This window comes from Stegostoma tigrinum, chromosome 18 (assembly GCF_030684315.1).
Source record: "Stegostoma tigrinum isolate sSteTig4 chromosome 18, sSteTig4.hap1, whole genome shotgun sequence".
Taxonomy (NCBI): Eukaryota; Metazoa; Chordata; class Chondrichthyes; order Orectolobiformes; family Stegostomatidae; genus Stegostoma; species Stegostoma tigrinum.
In genome coordinates this window covers 48,587,288-48,606,903 of record NC_081371.1, presented here as the reverse complement: position 1 = coordinate 48,606,903, position 19,616 = coordinate 48,587,288, and the positions used below count along the sequence as shown (strand labels likewise).

General features: G+C 45.6%; 1 protein-coding gene across 1 annotated transcript in view; it reads right to left on the bottom strand.

The window, feature by feature from the left end:
• LOC125460965 (NADH-cytochrome b5 reductase 3-like) overlaps nt 1-19,616 on the bottom strand; it is a 31,446-nt gene that overhangs the window by 4,719 nt on the left and 7,111 nt on the right. Inside the window, exons 3-8 of the mRNA XM_059652523.1 lie at nt 17,918-17,990; nt 8,775-8,881; nt 3,823-3,952; nt 2,270-2,353; nt 1,082-1,167; nt 421-520 (exon numbers count right to left, since the gene is read on the bottom strand). Coding sequence (XP_059508506.1) covers nt 421-520; nt 1,082-1,167; nt 2,270-2,353; nt 3,823-3,952; nt 8,775-8,881; nt 17,918-17,990 — 580 coding nt within the window. The remainder of the gene's footprint in view (nt 1-420; nt 521-1,081; nt 1,168-2,269; nt 2,354-3,822; nt 3,953-8,774; nt 8,882-17,917; nt 17,991-19,616) is intronic.

The window sequence follows — 19,616 nt, the reverse complement described above, 5'->3', positions numbered from 1 at the left end:
CCAAAGTTCACTGCAGTGGAAATCCATTCAACATACTGCAAACTTGCCTCCAGTACATGGGGTCTCAGCTCTCCAAGGGAGTTAAATCATCATTTTGCAACATTGACTGTTGTTGTTAACAAGCATTCCTGCTTTGCTAGCAGGCAGCAGGAAGAGAACAATCAGATCAAACAAGTTGCATTTCCTGTTAGTTTTCAATGCTCAATCACTCTGTACAGCACATTTCAACTTGTTTAAATCTTCTTCCTGTGATATACAACAGCTCAATACTCAAAACAAAGAGCAAACTAACGTGTCTTTAAAAGTGTTCCAAACTGGTTTACAGCTAATAAAAAATTTAAAGCATGCTGTTGATGGATCGGGACCCAATGCAGCTTGGTGAATGGAAGGGGCATGACCTTTATTAGTACTAATTCATACCTTCAGGAGCTCTGTCCAGGGTGTACCATATTATGACACGGTGAGGGTGCTCAGCCTCAATTTCTTCCAACTCAGATTGTAACAGAATGTCTTTCTCAGTCTGCAAAAAAACCAAAGGTGACACAGTCAATCCCCAACAAGAAAAAAAGTGGGGGCACAGAGCAGGACAACTTAATTCACTTAAGAGGGGGGCAAAATTCCAACACCAAACCAAGGAAGACTACATAGTGATCCTTGAAGGAGAGGGTGTTCTATTTCATGCTGATCAACTTTGAAAATATTACACAGAGCACAAAACCTATAACACATCATGAGCATGATGCTAACAGACGAGAGATTTCACAGAAGCACTCAGAATCACTTGCATTTATATTGTGCCTTTCACCACTTCAATGCATCTCCAAAATATTTTACAACTAATGTTGTATTCTGAAGTGCTAAAGCTGTATCCAGGAAACACGGCAGCAGATACTCACACAGTAAGCTTCCTCGAAACATCCAAAAAGGATTATCACATGTTAGTAGAGGAGTAAGTATCGGAGGAAAACCAGCTGATTGTTTTATGGAAATTGAAGTCCAGACTCCTTGTGCAAACCAGAAATCCTCAGCGATTGGATAGTTTGACACAATGTCCCATCTGACCAAAGGAAAACCAACATACCTGGTTGGCAAACAGCAGGTGGCAGATTGTGTGATCCTCTGGATCCTTCATGATCGCCCTGATCAGTTGCAGCATGGGAGTTATACCTGAAAAGATTCAATATTCACACTCAGCCTGTCTGCATTTTGAGAAGGCAGTTGCCTTTCTGTTGGCTCTTCCAATTCCTCAGAAATTCCCTATGTCCTTCACATTTTTTTGTGAAGATGCCATTCAAGTGAGAAAACAGAAGCCAATATGCACTCAGCAACTCTGCTTCACCAACACCCCACCCTACTCAATTCACTTCAGGGAAAGAGCTCTTCTGCAGTAAACAGCTACTGGGAGTTTTCACACCCACACAGGGAAGGGAACCTTGATTTATTTCCTTTAAAAAACAGCACCACCAACATGCAGCATTCCTCTGGAGTTGGACTGCTTTAAAAGGGTCAGAGCCCTGGGAGTCATCTAGCTCAGAGAGAAGAGAGCCACAACTGACATGACAGAAGGCAGATTAAGACAGGTTGGGTGGCACAGTGGTTGGCAACGATACCTCAGCACCAGGGACCCAGGTTCAATGCCACCCTCAGGTGATTGAGCAAAATCCACACAGGCATTCTCTCCTTGTCTGTGGGGGTTTCCTCCGTGTACTCCAGTTTCCTCCCACAGTTCAAAGGTGTGCAGGTTAGGCAGTCTGGCTGTGCTAAATTGCCCATATAGTGTCCAAGGATGTACAGGGAAATACTCAGTTACAGGGATAGGTCTGGGTGGGATGTTGTTCAGACTAGAGAGGTCAAATAGCTTGCTTCCTTGCTGTAAAGGACTCTAAAAATCATTCTATTATTCCAAGTTTGAGATCCTTGGCTTTCTCACACTACGGAAGATAATCCAGTTTGCTTAGACTTCTGACATCTGATTACTGAGGGGATGATAATAGGAGTTGGCACAAATGTTTGCAGAGTGTGGGTAATTTGATCTTGGAAGCAAAAGTAAAATGAGGCAGAACCAGCACATTTTGAAAAATGGGAACAGGATAAGGATTTGAAACAGAACATAAGTGGATTTGCTTATATAGCACCAGCTGAAAAGTTAGCCCCAGCACTGATCCCTCAAGACAGCAACATCATATCCAACAACCACTATTTCAGTCCATTCACAGAATTTTCTTCTGTTCTCCCATACACCTGAACACAATAAAATTTAAAACCTCACCAGTTCCACCTGCAATCATTCCGACTTGTTTAACCATTTGAATCTTGGCCTCAGATTTCTTATCAGGACGAATGGCAAACTGTCCTTTAAAGAAAAGGGCAACACAGTCAGCCAGGAATAGTGGTGCCACTTTATCACAAGGTGTTTTTACTTGTTAGCTAGGGCAGGTGCTTATTTTCATGAAACAAAGTACTGGAGAATCGCATCAGGCCTGGCAGCATCTTTGGAGAGAAAGCAGAGTCAATGTTTCAAGTCCATTGTCCTTTCTTCAGACCTGATAGTAGCAAGGAAAGATGCTGTGTGTGCTGAAGACTCCCCCCCCCGGGGGGGGGGGGGGGGGGGGGAAAGAGGAGAGAGAGTAAGAGGAGTATGCAATAGGCAGACACCGAGTACCAAGGGAAAGTTAGGCACACAGAAGGAACAGATAATGGTGAGCCTGGGAGAGAGAAAAACCTGCTAATGCAGTCCTTTAGGGGGTGAAAAATGGGTCTGTGACAACAGGGCCCATATCGTGGGAGTGAGTAAAGGTAGAAGGTACTCAGGACCTGAAATCATTGAACTTTAAATGTTAAGGCCTGAAGGCTACAGGGTCTCCAAACAGAAAACAAAAGTGCCATACTTCCAGCTTACACTGAGCGTCACTGGAGCACTGTAGTAAGCCGGAGACAGATACTGGCCAGGGAGCACGGTGGTGCAATGAAGTGGCAGGCAATCAGAAGCTTAGGATCACTTTTGCGGACAGAATGTGGGTGTTCTGCAAAATGGGGGAAGGCCTTGTATCCTTGATGTGGAGGAGACCACATTGTGAGCAGCAAATACATTAGACTCGAATGAGTGAAGTTCAGGTAACTCACTGGAAGGTGCATCTGGAATCGTGGAAAGCAAGGAGGGAGGACTGAGTTGGACGTAAAATGCTGCACCTTCTGTGACTACATTTGGGGGGGCGGGGGGGGGGGGGGCGGTGGTGGTGGCTGGTAAGAGAAGTGTTGTGGGAGCACAGAAATGGAGGAGTGGACTAGGATGTCCCAGAGGGAACAGTTCCTGCAGACTACTGTCAAGGTCCCTGGTGGTGGTGGCAGCAACATCTTGTTGGAAATGGCAACTAACGATCTGTTGGATGTGGATTCAGGTGGGATTGTAAGCCAAGACAAGGTTACACTATCTTGTTATGCGAGGGAAGTAGTACAGAAAGTGGGGCAGACATGGCTGAAAACCCTGTCAGCCAGTGGTAGGAAGTCCTCAGTTCAGGAAACCAGTGGATATTTCTGAGAGATAGTACATGCTGGAGAATCTTGAAATAACAAGTTGTAGAGCTGGATAAACACAGCAAGGCAGAGCAGCAGGGAGGCTGACGTTTTGGGCCTAGATTTGCTAAAGAAGGGTCTAGGCCCAAATTGTCAGCTTTTCTGCTTCTCGGATGCTGCTTGGCCTACTGTGTTCATTCAGCTCTACACTTGGATATTGTAGAGATCCTGCCCCACAGAAAGGCAGCATCATCAGAACAGGGCGATAAAGATAGAGAATCTGGGAGAACGAAGTGAAATCTCACTTACCTTTTCCCTTGTAGACAAGCAATCCACTGGGCCCTCTGAAGTCAATCACGTCTTGCAGTCTCAAACTCTCCAGGTACTGGGACATCTTACCCCCTTCAGGGAACTTGGGGTGAACACCTTTAAAGTAAATCTGAGACAAGAAAACAACTTATTGACAGCAACCCCCTAGTGACCACATTAGGAGTTGAAAATTCCCATACTTATCAGCTCACACCCACACACTGTTTTAATGTGAAAGTGCTGCTTTCATAACATGCAGATTTCAACCGCAATATTGAGCTTGTACTGGTTAAGAACAGCTCAAACCCAACCCAATTTAGCACCAGAACTGGCACAAGTTCTACCCAAGAACCAGAGAGCACTCGTAAACATTCGCATAGCCACAAGTAAGCAGGAGTTGCAGAGACTTGCTGGATAGGTCCTTCAAAGAGAAGGTACAAGCACAGTGGGTCAAATGGCCTCCGTCTGCACTGATTCAATCACATTGACTTTTACCGTTTTCCTCTCTGGGCCTAAGACATTGGGATCACAGAAAATACATCTGAGACATTTGACAGAGGAGTTCAGCAAAGACTGAGCTTGTGCATTTTTTAGGGCCAGAACTGAGCATCTGCATTGCTGGTTAAGAGAATTTAAAAACTTTACAAGTAAATTTAGTTTATAATTCATATCCAACTTAGTTTGCAGTTGGCATTAAACTGAAAGCAACAGTTTAAATTGTTTATTTGTCAGCATTAAACAGGAACTTTTTTCCAAAGCGGTTTGATTATCAAACAGAAGGTGAATTCCCCATTAAAAGGCTCAGACAGGCCTGTGTTAGGAGCGTATGCAAGTAGCCAAATTACAGCAATGTGCCAGAGTTAAATGATTCAGGCTGTTCAGGGGACAAAAGGGAGGGTTGCGCTTGGTTGTTTCACGTGAACCTTTTCAGCCTCTAGGCACTGGTTTTTTGCTCTGCTACAGAAGATATTAGTGAATTAGTGAGTATCTGGTAAGTGCTTAACATTTATTTTATTGAGGCTCAAAATATTATTTTGACTGGGAGATAAGCAGGAGAGGATGAGAAGTCTAGATCAAGAGGAGACCACTGGCAGAATGATGTAGTGAATCACAATGTGACACATGGACATTAACCATGAGGAGCAGACTATTTAAGTGCTTTACAAGTATATAGAGTAATGAATTAATAGATTAAATAAAATACAATTGAGAGACAGGATGTGTCACTGCTGTAGCACGTGGGCTCTGCTGGAGACCAAGGTTATCTGAGGTGTACTGCTTCTGCTCTGATAGCCTGAACTGCCATCTGTATGGATACCAGTGACCTGCAGCCCACGACTGAACGACCCATTGGGATGACATCTTGGAGGGTAGCAGCTGGAGCAGGACCATTGGTGAGGTGCTGGTCTGGCCTGGTGACTTAACCAGAGTCCCTGGTTCTTAGTGTGGTATGCCCAGAGCAGGGACTCTGTTGGAGAGACAGCAGAAACTGCTCCTGCTTGTGACAGGCCTGGAGCCAGAGTGACCTGGTTGTTGGGGAGGCGATGGTGACAGTGGATCTGGGGGTGGAGGGTTGTGGCTGTCCCAACACAGGACACAGTATTAGTGAGTGACCTATCGGCGATGTAGGTCCAGCTAAGAGATGGTGCCCAAGGAGCAGCAACTCAAAACGTTGCCTGCACTGGACCCACCAACAACATAGGAGTAGTTGGTCAACCAGCCAGCTCAGGACTCCTGGTGAGGGTAGCAGAGCAAAGATAGACTTTCCTTCAGCTTTGTCTTTTCATTCTTCAAGTATTCAATCAACACCAGATTGTGGAGACAGTTTAAACTTTTCACTGTATTTTACCACATTTGTAATCTGCAGATTACAAATGACAATAAAGCATTATTACTGAACGTGGAACCAGGAAGTGATAGAGGAATTGAATGAATTCTTTAGATTAGTCCTTTAATGGTACATGACCTAAAAAGACCCCAAAAATTACTAAATTTGGAAGCACAAGATAGACAGAGGAAATAAGCACAATTACTATCCTAGGAAAATGTACTAGGGAAACTTTTGGGACTAAAGACCAATAAGTCTCCCAGACCTGACAGGGTGCACTCTAAATGTATAAAAGAAAGAGGGGAGAGGCCATTCTAGACTTGGTGCTCGGAAACGAGCCGGGGCAGGTATCAGATCTTGTGGTGGGAGAGCATTTTGGTGATAGTGACCATAACACTCTCTCATTCTACATAGCTATGGAGAAGGAGAGGATTAGGCAGAATGGGAGGATATTTAATTGGGGAAGAGGAAACTATGATGCGATTAGACACGAGTTAGGAAGCATGGACTGGGAGCAGTTGTTCCATGGTAAGGGAACTATAGACATGTGGAGATGGTTTAAGGAACAGTTGTTGGGAGTGATGAGTAAATATGTCCCTCTGAGACAGGCAAGAAGGGGTAAGATAAAGGAACCTTGGATGACGAGAGCGGTGGAGCTTCTAGTGAAAAGGAAGAAGGTAGCTTACATAAGGTGGAGGAAGCTAGGGTCAAGTTCAGCTAGAGAGGATTACATGCAGGCAAGGAAGGAGCTCAAAAATGGTCTGAGGAGAGCCAGGAGGGGGCACGAGAAAGGCTTGGCAGAAGGAATCCGGGAAAACACAAAGGCATTTTACACTTACGTGAGGAATAAGAGAATGGTCAAAGAAAGAGTAGGGCCGATCAGGGATAGCATAGGGAACTTGTGTGTGGAGCCTGAGGAGGTAGGGGAAGCCCTAAATGAGTTTTTTGCTTCTGTCTTTACGAAAGAATCGAACTGTGTAGTGAATGAAACCTTTGAAGAGCAGGTGTGCATGCTGGAATGGACAGAGATAGAGGAAGCTGATGTACTGAAAATTTTGTCAAACATTAAGATTGACAAGTCGCCAGGCCCGGATCAGATTTGTCCTCGGCTGCTTTGGGAAGCGAGAAATGCAATTGCTTCGCCACTTGCGAAGATCTTTGCATCCTCGCTCTCCACTGGAGTCGTACCTGAGGACTGGAGAGAGGCAAATGTAATTCCTCTCTTCAAAAAAGGAAATAGGGAAATCCCCGGCAATTATAGACCGGTAAGTCTCACGTCTGTCGTCTGCAAGGTGTTAGAAAGGATTCTGAGGGATAAGATTTATGACCATCTGGAAGAGCATGGCTTGATCAAATATAGTCAACACGGCTTTGTGAGGGGTAGGTCATGCCTTACAAACCTTATCGAGTTTTTTGAGGATGTGACTAGTAAGGTTGATGACGGTCGAGCTGTGGATGTGGTGTATATGGACTTCAGTAAGGCATTTGATAAGGTTCCCCATGGAAGGCTCATTCAGAAGGTCAGGAGGAATGGGATACAGGGGAACTTAGCTGCTTGGATACAGAATTGGCTGGCCAACAGAAGACAGCGTGTGGTAGTAGAAGGAAAATATTCTGCCTGGAAGTCAGTGGTGAGTGGGGTTCCACAGGGCTCTGTCCTTGGGCCTCTACTGTTTGTAATTTTTATTAATGACTTGGACGAGGGAATTGAAGGATGGGTCAGCAAGTTTGCAGACGACACAAAGGTCGGAGGTGTCGTTGACAGTGTAGAGGGCTGTTGTAGGCTGCAGCGGGACATTGACAGGATGCAGAGATGGGCTGAGAGGTGGCAGATGGAGTTCAACCTGGATAAATGCGAGGTGATGCATTTTGGAAGGTCGAATTTGAAAGCTGAGTACAGGATTAAGGATAGGATTCTTGGCAGCGTGGAGGAACAGAGGGATCTTGGTGTGCAGATACATAGATCCCTTAAAATGGCCACCCAAGTGGACAGGGTTGTTAAGAAAGCATATGGTGTTTTGGCTTTCATTAACAGGGGGATTGAGTTTAAGAGTCGTGAGATCTTGTTGCAGCTCTATAAAACTTTGGTTAGACCGCACTTGGAATACTGCGTCCAGTTCTGGGCGCCCTATTATAGGAAAGATGTGGATGCTTTGGAGAGGGTTCAGAGGAGGTTTACCAGGATGCTGCCTGGACTGGAGGGCTTATCTTATGAAGAGAGGTTGACTGAGCTCGGTCTCTTTTCATTGGAGAAAAGGAGGAGGAGAGGGGACCTAATTGAGGTATACAAGATAATGAGAGGCATAGATAGAGTCGATAGCCAGAGACTATTTCCCAGGGCAGAAATGGCTAGCACGAGGGGTCATAGTTTTAAGCTGGTTGGTGGAAAGTATAGAGGGGATGTCAGAGGCAGGTTCTTTACGCAGAGAGTTGTGAGAGCATGGAATGCGTTGCCAGCAGCAGTTGTGGAAGCAAGGTCATTGGGGTCATTTAAGAGACTGCTGGACATGCATATGGTCACAGAAATTTGAGGGTGCATCCATGAGGATCAATGGTCGGCACAACATTGTGGGCTGAAGGGCCTGTTCTGTGCTGTACTGTTCTATGTTCTATGTTCTAAATGACCATTGAGATAGTGGATGCACCTGAACAGCTGACTAAGAAATTTCTCCACATCTGTATTGACAGAGATGTCTTATTCTTAAGATATGTCCCCTGGTTTTACACACCCCCAGAAAGTGAAACGTGCTACACTGTATCCAATTCACGGCCCGACTTGTGCCTTGTATAGTTTTAGCAAAACTTCCCTATGTTACAGGTGTGGAATCCTCTTCCTCCAGGAAAGAGTTAGAGGCTGCGTCTTGACATTTATTCAAGACAGAATTTTGATGGACAAGGGAGTCAGAGGATATGGGGAGCAGATAGGAAAGTGTAGCTGATTAGTCAAAGTCTTACCTGAATGCTGGAACAGACTCAAAAGGGCCAAATGGCCCAATCTTGCTCTTTGGTTCCTCTTTAGTTTGTAATGTGCATACCTTAGCATACATGTATGATGTCTGGGTAAGAGAGTGGGGACATTTGGGAACAAGTCAGAGGCAGACCAAACTTTATAACTATTTGTTACCTTGACGACCAAATCCACACAGCCCTTATCATCATCACTGGAGACGGGGGTGTACGGCCTGACCACAAGTTCTCCATTAATCTTTGCTGATAAGTAGATATGTTGCCCTATTTAAAACAAAAATAGACTCTCATTATCACATTTGATTTAGAACCAAGGGCTGCTCTTGAAGTTCTGATTTACTGCTGGCCAAGGGCTGATGTGTACAGAGCACTTATCTTTGCATGCTACTTAACATTAACATCCCAGCCAGATGAATTGGTATCATCTTTATTCACATCCTGAAGGCAACTGGCGACCTTGGTAAGCAGATGCAGCTGAACACAATTGGTCGCCCAGATAATAAAACGTGAGGCTGGACGAACACAGCAGGCCAAGCAGCATCTCAGGAGCACAAAAGCTGACGTTTCGGGCGTAGACCCTTCAGAGAGGGGGATGGGGTGAGGGTTCTGGAATAAATAGGGAGAGAGGGGAAGGCGGACCGAAGATGGAGAGAAAAGAAGATAGGTGGAGAGAGTACAGGTGGGGAGGTAGGGAAGGGATAGGTCAGTCCAGGGAAGACGGACAGGTCAAGGAGGTGGGATGAGGTTAGTAGGTAGGAGATGGAGGTGCGGCTTGGGGTGGGAGGAAGGGATGGGTGAGAGGAAGAACAGGTTAGGGAGGCAGAGACAGGTTGGTCTGGTTTTGGGATGCAGTGGGTGGAGGGGACGAACTGGGCTGGTTTAGGGATGCGGTGGGGGGAAGGGGAGATTTTGAAGCTGGTGAAGTCCACATTGATACCATTGGGCTGCAGGGTTCCCAAGCGGAATATGGGTTGCTGTTCCTGCAACCTTCGGGTGGCATCATTGTGGCACTACATTGTGGCACTGCAGGAGGCCCATGATGGATATGTCATCTAAAGAATGGAGGGGGAGTGGAAATGGTTTGCGACTGGGAGGTGCAGTTGTTTGTTGCGAACCGAGCGGAGGTGTTCTGCAAAGCGGTCCCCAAGCCTCCGCTTGGTTTCCCCAATGTAGAGGAAGCCACACCGGGTACAGTGGATGCAGTATACCACATTGGCAGATGTGCAGGTGAACCTCTGCTTAATGTGGAATGTCATCTTGGGGCCTGGGATGGGGTGAGGGAGGTGGTGTGGGGGCAAGTGTAGCATTTCCCACGGTTGCAGGGGAAGGTGCCGGGTGTGGTGGGGTTGGAAGGCAGTGTGGAGCGAACAAGGGAGTCACGGAGAGAGTGGTCTCTCTGGAAAGCAGACAGGGGTGGGGATGGAAAAATGTCTTGGGTGGTGGGGGTCGGATTGTAGATGGCGGAAGTGTCGGAGGATGATGCGTTGTATCCGGAGGTTGGTGGAGTGGTGTGAGAGAACGAGGGGGATCCTCTTTGGGCGGTTGTGGTGGCGGCGGGGTGTGAGGGATGTGTTGCGGGAAACACGGTCAAGGGTGTTCTCGATCACTGTCGGGGGTGGGGGGGGAATGTTGCGGTCCTTGAAGAACTTGGACATCTGGGATGTGCGGGAGTGGAATGTCTTATCGTTGGAGCAGATGCAGCGGAGGAATTGGGAATAGGGGATGGAATTCCTATTCCCAATTCCTCCGCCTCCGCCGCATCTGCTCCCACGATAAGACATTCCACTCCCACACATCCCAGATGTCCAAGTTCTTCAACGACCGCAACATTCCCCCCCCACCCCCGACAGTGATCGAGAACACCCTTGACCGCGTCTCCCGCAACACATCCCTCACACCCCACCCCCGCCATAACCGCCCAAAGAGGTTCCCCCTCGTTCTCACACACCACCCCACCAACCTCCGGATACAACGCATCATCCTCCGACACTTCCGCCATCTACAATCCGACCCCCACCACCCAAGACATTTTTCCATCCCCACCCCTGTCTGCTTTCCGGAGAGACCACTCTCTCCGTGACTCCCTTGTTCGCTCCACACTGCCCTCCAACCCCACCACACCCGGCACCTTCCCCTGCAACCGCAGGAAATGCTACACTTGCCCCCACACCTCCTCCCTCACCCCCATCCCAGGCCCCAAGATGACATTCCACATTAAGCAGAGGTTCAACTGCACATCTGCCAATGTGGTATACTGCATCCACTGTACCCGGTGCGGCTTCCTCTACATTGGGGAAACCAAGCGGAGGATTGGGGACCGCTTTGCAGAACACCTCCGCTCAGTTCGCAACAAACAACTGCACCTCCCAGTCGCAAACCATTTCCACTCCCCCAACCATTCTTTAGATGACATGTCCATCATGGGCCTCCTGCAGTGCCACAATGATGCACCCGAAGGTTGCAGGAACAGCAACTCATTCTGCTTGGGAACGCTGCAGCCTAATAGTATCAATGTGGACTTCCCCAGCTTCAAAATCTCCCCCTTCCCCCAACTGCATCCCTAAACCAGCCCAGCTCTTCCCCTCCACCCACTGCATCCCAAAACCAGTCCAACCTGTCTCTGCCTCCCTAACCTGTTCTTCCTCTCACCCATCCCTTCCTCCTACCCCAAGACACACCCCCATCTCCTACCTACTAACCTCATCCCACCTCCTTGACCTGTCCGTCTTCCCTGGACTGACCTATCCCCTCCCTACCTATCTTCTTTTCTCTCCATCTTCGGTCCGCCTCCCCCTCTCTCCCTATTTATTCCAGAACCCTCACCCCATCCCCCTCTCTGATGAAGGGTGTAGGCCCGAAACGTCAGCTTTTGTGCTCCCGAGATGCTGCTTGGCCTGCTGTGTTCATCCAGCCTCACATTTTATTATCTTGGATTCTCCAGCATCTGCAGTTCCCATTATCTCTGATACAATTGGTCGCGCACATGCACACACCAAATGCTCTGCAGCCACCTACTGAATGATGTAGGAATTGTGGCAATGAAACACACACACACATCAAGATTCCATAAACAGCAGCATGACACTGATTAGACACAAGGCCCGCTTTAATGATCTTGAGAGATCCCCAGCATCAGGGACGATGTGGTTCTTTAGCATGCTCCAACGAAATAATCTGTATTCACCTAACAGGCAGATAGAGTCTTGGTTTAACATGTCAGCTGAAATAGTGCTGCTCTCAGTATGCTACCTCAGTAAGACATGGGAGTGTTAGCTAGGATTTTAGAGTTTATAACTTGGACTAGGCCTTGCTCCCAGAACTTTGTGATTCAACTGGTAAGTGTTTCACAAACAGAGCAACAGCTGACATTGGGAAGTTACCAGCCTGGGATAGCATTTGCTCCAATACAGTTAAAGTACATTAAAATCACAACATAAGAGTCATATAGCATGCGAAGCTGGATGAACACAGCAGGTCAAGCAGAGGAGCAGGAAAGCTTGATGTTTCAGGTCAGGACCCTTCAGACCTGAAACATCAAACTTTCCTGTTCCTCTGATGCTGTTTGGCCCTCTGTGTTCATCCAGCTTCACACCATGTTATCTCAAATTCTCCAGCATCAGCAGTTCCTACTATCTTTAATTATAAAAATGTTTTAATTTACTTTTATTGGAAAAATTGTTTTCAGGTGTATTGAAATGGCAATCAAACCAAAATGAAACAAACAGTCACTGACAAAGCTATTTGTTTCCATCACTTTCTAAAAGACAAATTTTGTTCAAATAACGAAATACAAAATAATACACGGAAAAGAGCATTTGGCAAGAAAATTTTGAGGCAGACTGCAACTTAACCCGGCGTAGATACAGGGAACTGGTGAGAAGGTACACATTAGGAACACAATCACAGGAGCCATGGGATGCCATTTGGCCCCTCAGGCCTGTTCTGCTATTCAACATTATTATGCACTCTAGTTGAACGCCACTTTCCTGTTCAAATCCCTTTATTCTGTGATTGCAAAAACAACACCACCTTAAAACAAACATTCATGCCCATTTGGGTAGGGAATGTGCAATATTCATAACCCCTGTGCAAAAAAATTTCTCCTCATCTCAGTCCTAAATAAATTAACCCCTTATCTGAGACCATGCCCATGTAGGGGCAGCACGGGGCTCAGTGGTTAGCACTGCAGCCTCACAGCACCAGGGACCCAGGTTTGATTCCCGCCTCAGGCAACTGTCTGTATGGAGTTGGCACATTCTCCCCGAGTCTGCGTGGGTTTCCTCTGGGTTCTCCAGTTTCCTCCCACAGTCCAAAGATGTGCAGGCTAGGTGGATTGACCATGCTAAGTTGCCCGTTGTGTTCAGGGGTGTGTAGGGGAATGGTCTGGGTGGGATGCTTCAAGGGGGCGGTGTGGACTTGTTGGGCCGAAGGGCCTGTTTCCACACTGTAGGGAATCTAATCTATTAGGACACAGAGCAAGCAAGCGCACGAGATGGCCCTGTCACCCCCTTCAGTCTCATCACTTCTCAATCTTCTGAATTTCAGACAGTATAGGACCATTTTACTCACTCTCTCATCATAAGATTACCACCTCATTTCAGGAACCTATCTAGTGAATACTCAATATACCACCTCTAAAGTGAGTATACCCTTCTTTAGAAATGGATACCAAAACTGGGCACAAAAAGTCTCAAGATAAAATATTAATTGTGAGCATTTGGATCAAATACACCCATAGTCCAGAAATATACAAAACATCTCCAATGAGAGGTTGAGTTCTTCAACTTTTGAAAAATGTTATAGTTTCACAACAAGATTTCCAAACACCAGCTTAACACTGGGCAATGACACTAATTGTCATGAGCACATTCAAGTGAAGAATAAGCACTGGTCTGGTACCATGCCTGGCTCAATTTGATCTATATGCCAAGTTTAGCAGTGGTATAACTGGGCTGGCTAGATGAGCCGTTTTCAACACAGAATGATACCAACATCAGATTCAATTCCCACAATCGCTGAAGATGATGCCTTCTGAACCTCATTCCTCACTTGAGGTGGCCCTCAGGTTAAACCCACCACCAGTCGTCTCTAATCAGAGAGAGAGCACAGCTTTATAGTCCTCTGGGACAATGACAGTTTTACCAAAGGATCGATTAGCTCAGTTGGCTGATCAACTGGTTTGCTATGCAGAGTGATGCCAATGTGTGGGTTCAATTCCTGCGCTGGCTGAAGTTACCGTGAAGAAAATGCCTTCTCAACCTCTACACTTGTCGGAGGCATGGCGACCCTCAGATTAAACCACCAAGCATTCAAGATAGCAACCTCATTGTCTGGTATGGCAACTTTAACTTTACTTTAGTGATAATGACACTGGATTATTAATCCAGGCCAAACTTGAGGGCATGAGTTCACATCTAACCATGGCAGAAAAAGAGCTGGAGAATTAAAAATCAATTATAATGACAAGCAAATATCCACCTCCAATTGTTGTAAAAAAAATCCATCTGGTTCATTGATGTCCTTGGGGAAAGCCTTAGAAGGAGACTGAACTACGACTCCATACTCTGTGCTCGAGTTAACTGCTCCAACACCACAAGAGGCTTGACAGCATCTAGGACAAAGCAGCTTGCCATTGAAAGTTTTAGATGGAAGGCCCAATGTTCAATTTACCATCAATACAGGGCAGCAGAGTGTACCATCTAGAAGATACATTGCATCTAGTGTCTTCCAACAGCATCTTCCAAACCCACTCCTTGCTATCTAGAAGGACAAGGGCAGTGGATACATGGGAACACCACCATCTACACATGCACTCCCAAGCCACTCACCATCCTGACTTGGAACAATATTACTGTCACTAAATCTTGGAAATAAATGTTGGCCTGGCCAGTGACAGACACTTGCCAATCTCAAATTAGCCCAGTGGTCACCTGCATCACTGGCTTTAACAAACATAGAATACCTGTGAAGAATCTATGACATCTTCAAAAGGAGCCAATCATTTTACACTGGTCAGAACTGGTAATTAGTGTATACAATCAACAAGATGTACAACAGTATTTTGCAAGGCTCCTTCAACAGCCCTTCCCAAACCCAGAACCTCAACCAAGAGATACAAAGGCAGACTCCTGTCACACTACTACCTGCAAGTTCTCTTCTGTACTACACACAATCCTGATTTGGAAATAAAAATTGCTGTTCCGTCAACGTTGCCCGATCAAAATCCTGAAACTCTCCTTAAAAAGGACAGAGAATCTGTGTATACCTTACGCATTGCATCAGTTCAAGGAGGCAGCTCACCACCACCTTCTCCAGGACAATTAGGGATGGGTTACAAATGCTGGCCAAGCCAGCAACACCCACACCTGTAAAGCCATTAAAAAAGCTGCATAAGTCACTGAGTGCCCAACTGTTCTGTAACACAACTGAATTTATTTTAAAAAAAACAGAAACCATGTGAAGAAGAGTCAAAAATATATATTGGAATGGCTGGAAGCCAGTAGCCCAGCAGACGTGCTAAGTCACAGCTGCCGAATGCCATGGAAAAACCATGTTTGATTTCAACAAGCGGCAAAAAGTCTGTCATATCAAATTACTAGCCCGAAGGACAGTTGGTATCTATCATAACTTTGTGCAGACATTATTACAGCATGGTTAGGTTGAAGGGTGTGAAACTGTACCAGTCACAATTTGCCTATTTACACAGTAATTTATGAGAAATCATGATCATCTATTGGAGTCATAGAATTCCCTACAGTGCCCCAAGTCCATACCAACACTTTGAAGAGAATCCTACCCAGGCCCAAACTCTTACCCTCCCCCTGTTGCTCTGCATTTCCCATGGCTAACCCACTCAACCTACAGATCCCTGGGCACTATGGGCAACTTAGCATATCTGAGCCACCTAACCTGCATATCTTTGGACTCTGGAAGGAAACTAGAGCATCAAGAGGAAACCCACACAGACATAGGAAGAATGTGTAAAGTCCATACAGTCAGAGGATGGAACTGAATCCTGATTCCTGACACTGAGGCAGCAGTACTAACCACTGAGCCACCAGCATGCCACCCATTAAGGTCTAGCAGTGATGCCTACAGCCAAACAGAGCCAGGGAATGATGCTAATAAAATGAGAGGCTGGATGAACACAGCAGGCCCAGCAGCATCTCAGGAGCACAAAAGCTGATGTTTTGGGCCAAGACCCTTCAGAGAGGGGGATGGGGTGAGGGTTCTGGAATAAATAGGGAGAAAGGGGGAGGCGGACCAAAGATGGAGAGAAGAGAAGATAGGTGGAGAGGAGAGTATAGGTGGGGGGGTAGGGAGGGGATAGGTCAGTCCAGGGAATTTTGTCTTCCCTGGACTGACCTATCCCCTCCCTACCCCCCCCCACTTATCTTCTATTCTCTCCATCTTCGGTCCGCCTCCCCCTTTCTCCCTATTGATTCCACAACCCTCACTCCATCCCCCTCTCTGAGGAAGGGTCTAGGCCCGAAACGTCAGCTTTTGTGCTCCTGAGATGCTGCTGGGCCTGCTGTGTTCATCCAGCCTCACATTTTATTATCTTGGATTCTCCAGCATCTGCAGTTCCCATTATCACAGGGAATGATGCTTATATGTTACTGAAAGAATAGTTTAATGTTGAGGCAGTGGTGCAGTGACATTGTCACTGGACACACCATCCAGAGTCACAGTTCAATGTTCTACAACAGCTCTTATATGCAGTGGTAATGTTCCTATCTCTGAACCTGAAGGTCCTGGTTCAAGTCCCATCTGCTCCAGATATATCATATGTCTGAACAGGTTGATGAAAGATATTACTTCTTATGCCTCAAAAAAATGGTGGTTTTGAGATACAAGAGGTAGCATAAAATTCCAAATAGAAAACGTGCCTGGTTAACCAACACATGCGATGTTTAATACTCAGTATTAAAATCTAATCCGATTCCACTGATGGGACCAAATAGGCTGACTAATTCTTATGTTTGCCATTCTCCTGTCTTCATCTCAACCCTAATGCCACAGCATCCTCCAGAGAAGTCAAATTTTATTTGAACAGCTCCAACAGTTTCACTATTGAATTGCAAAATGGATAAACATTAAGACACTTTACAAAGAAAGTTTTCAAGCAAGTGATCAAAGAAGTGTATGTCAGTTTAAAAATGAACAAGTCCTTTTGAATCGAAAAAGGTGCAGTGGAAATTGATTGGAACGTTAGATTGTAAAGCACCAGAGGGAATTTTGGAGAATATTAAAATACTTTTGAGTCATTGTGATAAGGAACGCACCAAGGGGTCAGTGGAAGCACATTCAACAATAATTTTCATAAGGGATTGGATGAACACTTGAACAGGAAAGATTCAGCAGGACAGTGGGAAAGGAAGGGAACTTGGACCAATTTCAAAAGCTCTTTCAAGAAGAGTTGCTACAGGGTTAAAGGGCCAAAGAGTCTCCTCCTCTGATTGGAGGCAGGGAAGTAAAAAAGTTTTTCTTAAATGATGGGGAATTGGGAATTGTTAATGTCCAAAGAGACCTGGGCATCCTACTTCAGAAGTCACTGAAAGCTCACAAAGATGCAGCAAGCAATAAGCAAGATAAACGTTCACCTTTAATCACAAGGAGATTCAGTACAGCAGGAAAGATAGCTTCCTGCAGTGGTAGAGCCATAGTAAGCTCACACTTGGGAGTATTGTGTACAGCTATAGTGTCTCTACTTCAGAGGTTATCCTTGCTGTAGAAAAAAAAAGTGCAGCAAAAGGTTCAAACTAATGCCTGACAAAGCAGGTTCTCTGATAAGAAGTGTCAGCAGAGACTACACTCGTACCCTCTAAAATTTAAGTGAGTGAAAAGTGATCTTATTGAAAGTTACAAAATTCTGAAGTGTGGATGTAGGAAGGACACTTCCCTGACTAGAAGCAGGAACAGTCTCAGGTCGAGGGTAGGTCATTTAGGATAAAGCGGAGGAGAAATGCCTTTGCTCATAGGGTGGGGGAATCCATGGAATTCTCTACCCCAGAGGGCTGTGGAAACTCAGTTATTGGAATCGTTGACTTGAAAGCTTTGCAGATATGAATGACATCAAGAGATTTGTCAATAACGTGGGAATATAATGTTGAAGTAGTAGATGACCAATGATCTAGAATGGAAGAGCAATTCAGGGTGCATCTTTTCTCCCCTCAGTGAAAAAAGTGGAAATTTATACAGGCTTGGGGAATGGAACTCAAGGCTACAATAAGTCTTACTTAACTTACAGTAAACAAGTTCAGATTTCCAAAATATATTCAGGATTAGATATTGACTCACCAACTGGCAGGCCTAAGATATGCTCTGGAGAAGGAAGGGCAAAGCGGAACTTCCGGGTGTCACGGGAAACAATCTGAGAAGAGCAAACAGTTACATCCTTGAAATACTGTCATGTGCATTTCCAACTGTAAACTTTTCCCACAGTATTCATCCAATGAGGAAGCCAGAAAGGAGCTGATTAGTGTTATAATTGTTAAAGATTACTAGGTGAAACCAAACCAATATGCTTCTAGAATCTTGGCAGTCACATGATACAATGCCAATGGAGTTACTAACTAATCAGTGATTAATCTCTATCGTTGAGTGTCAAATGGGCCCAGATGCACAGTGAGTGAGGAAAACCCCAGTAAAGCATGGATCCCAAATCACCTGTTCTACCTGAGCTCATTAAATGCATGATAACTGCCTGCAGAAATGAATGGGCCAGGCAGCAGTACTCAAATCATGGGTCGCAACCCCAGTGTGGCGGCAGGGACATCTTTTGCTCACATAGACAATGCAAGACAGTGCTACAGGCACCATTCGTGCAACATCACAATCAATGAATGATGTACCTGGCCAGACTCCACTTTTGTGTGAGCAGCTAGCCCAGCACGTATCACCCATTCCCAAGTGCCCCCATGACGTGATTAGGTACACCTCCTTGAACCACCGGTGATCCATCTGGTGTAGTGCAGTGCTACTAAAAAGGAAGCTCTTGGATTTTGACCAAGCAATAATGGTAAAAAAGAATTTTTTTTCAACTGCAAATGCTATGTATCTTGGATGGGAACTTGCAGTTGGTGGTATTCTAATTCATCTACTGAATGGCACGGTGTGTATTGGGGAGCCATCTGCACTATTAAAAAAAGTCAAAGCTACCCATTAAAATTTCCTTCAACTGCATCTGCGCCATCTATGAGAATAATGCCACCACTTGCAAGCTCCCTTACAAACAATTTACCATCCTGACTTGGAAATATACTGCCATTCCTTCAGATGTGTTGAAACCCATACATAACAGGTCAGCATGTCCCAACACCACACTGAATACACCAGATCAAGGAGGCAGCTCCCCACCACCTTCTCAAAGGCAATTAGAGATGGGCAACATCTCTATTCCATGAAAAGATATAGAATAATTTAGATCATTATCTTTCAATGAAGTCTGGAACAAGGGAATTCCAGGGCTGGATTATATTCCTGCTTCATAGGGATCCAGAAATCGGCCAAACTGCCTCTGTATCATCAGGGAGTGTCTGGATTGAACTTCAAGACTAACTGCAAGGCATCATTCCCAGAGAAGCCATACTCATGAACCCAAGAATCCAAATATAGAGGGTATAGGTTTAAGGTGGGTGGGGAAGAGATTTTAGAAGGGAATTAAGGGGCAACTTTTTGCAACTTCATGCAGAGGGTGGAGCACATATGGAATGAGCTGCCAGAGGAAGTGAGGAGGCTGGTACAATTACAACATTTAAAAAAGGCATCTGGATGAGTATAAAGAATAGGAAGGGTTTGAAGGGATGTGGGCCAAAGTCTGACAAGTGGGAATAGATTCATTCTGGATATCTGGTCAGCATGGACCAAAGGGTCTGTTTCAGTGCTACACAACTCTGACAGTATAACCAAAGAAATTCCACTCATCTCCCATCTTTGCCAAAGTGAGAATGCAAAGTCCTATGCAAGTGCAGTGTAACTTAAGTTTCCCAATAATGAC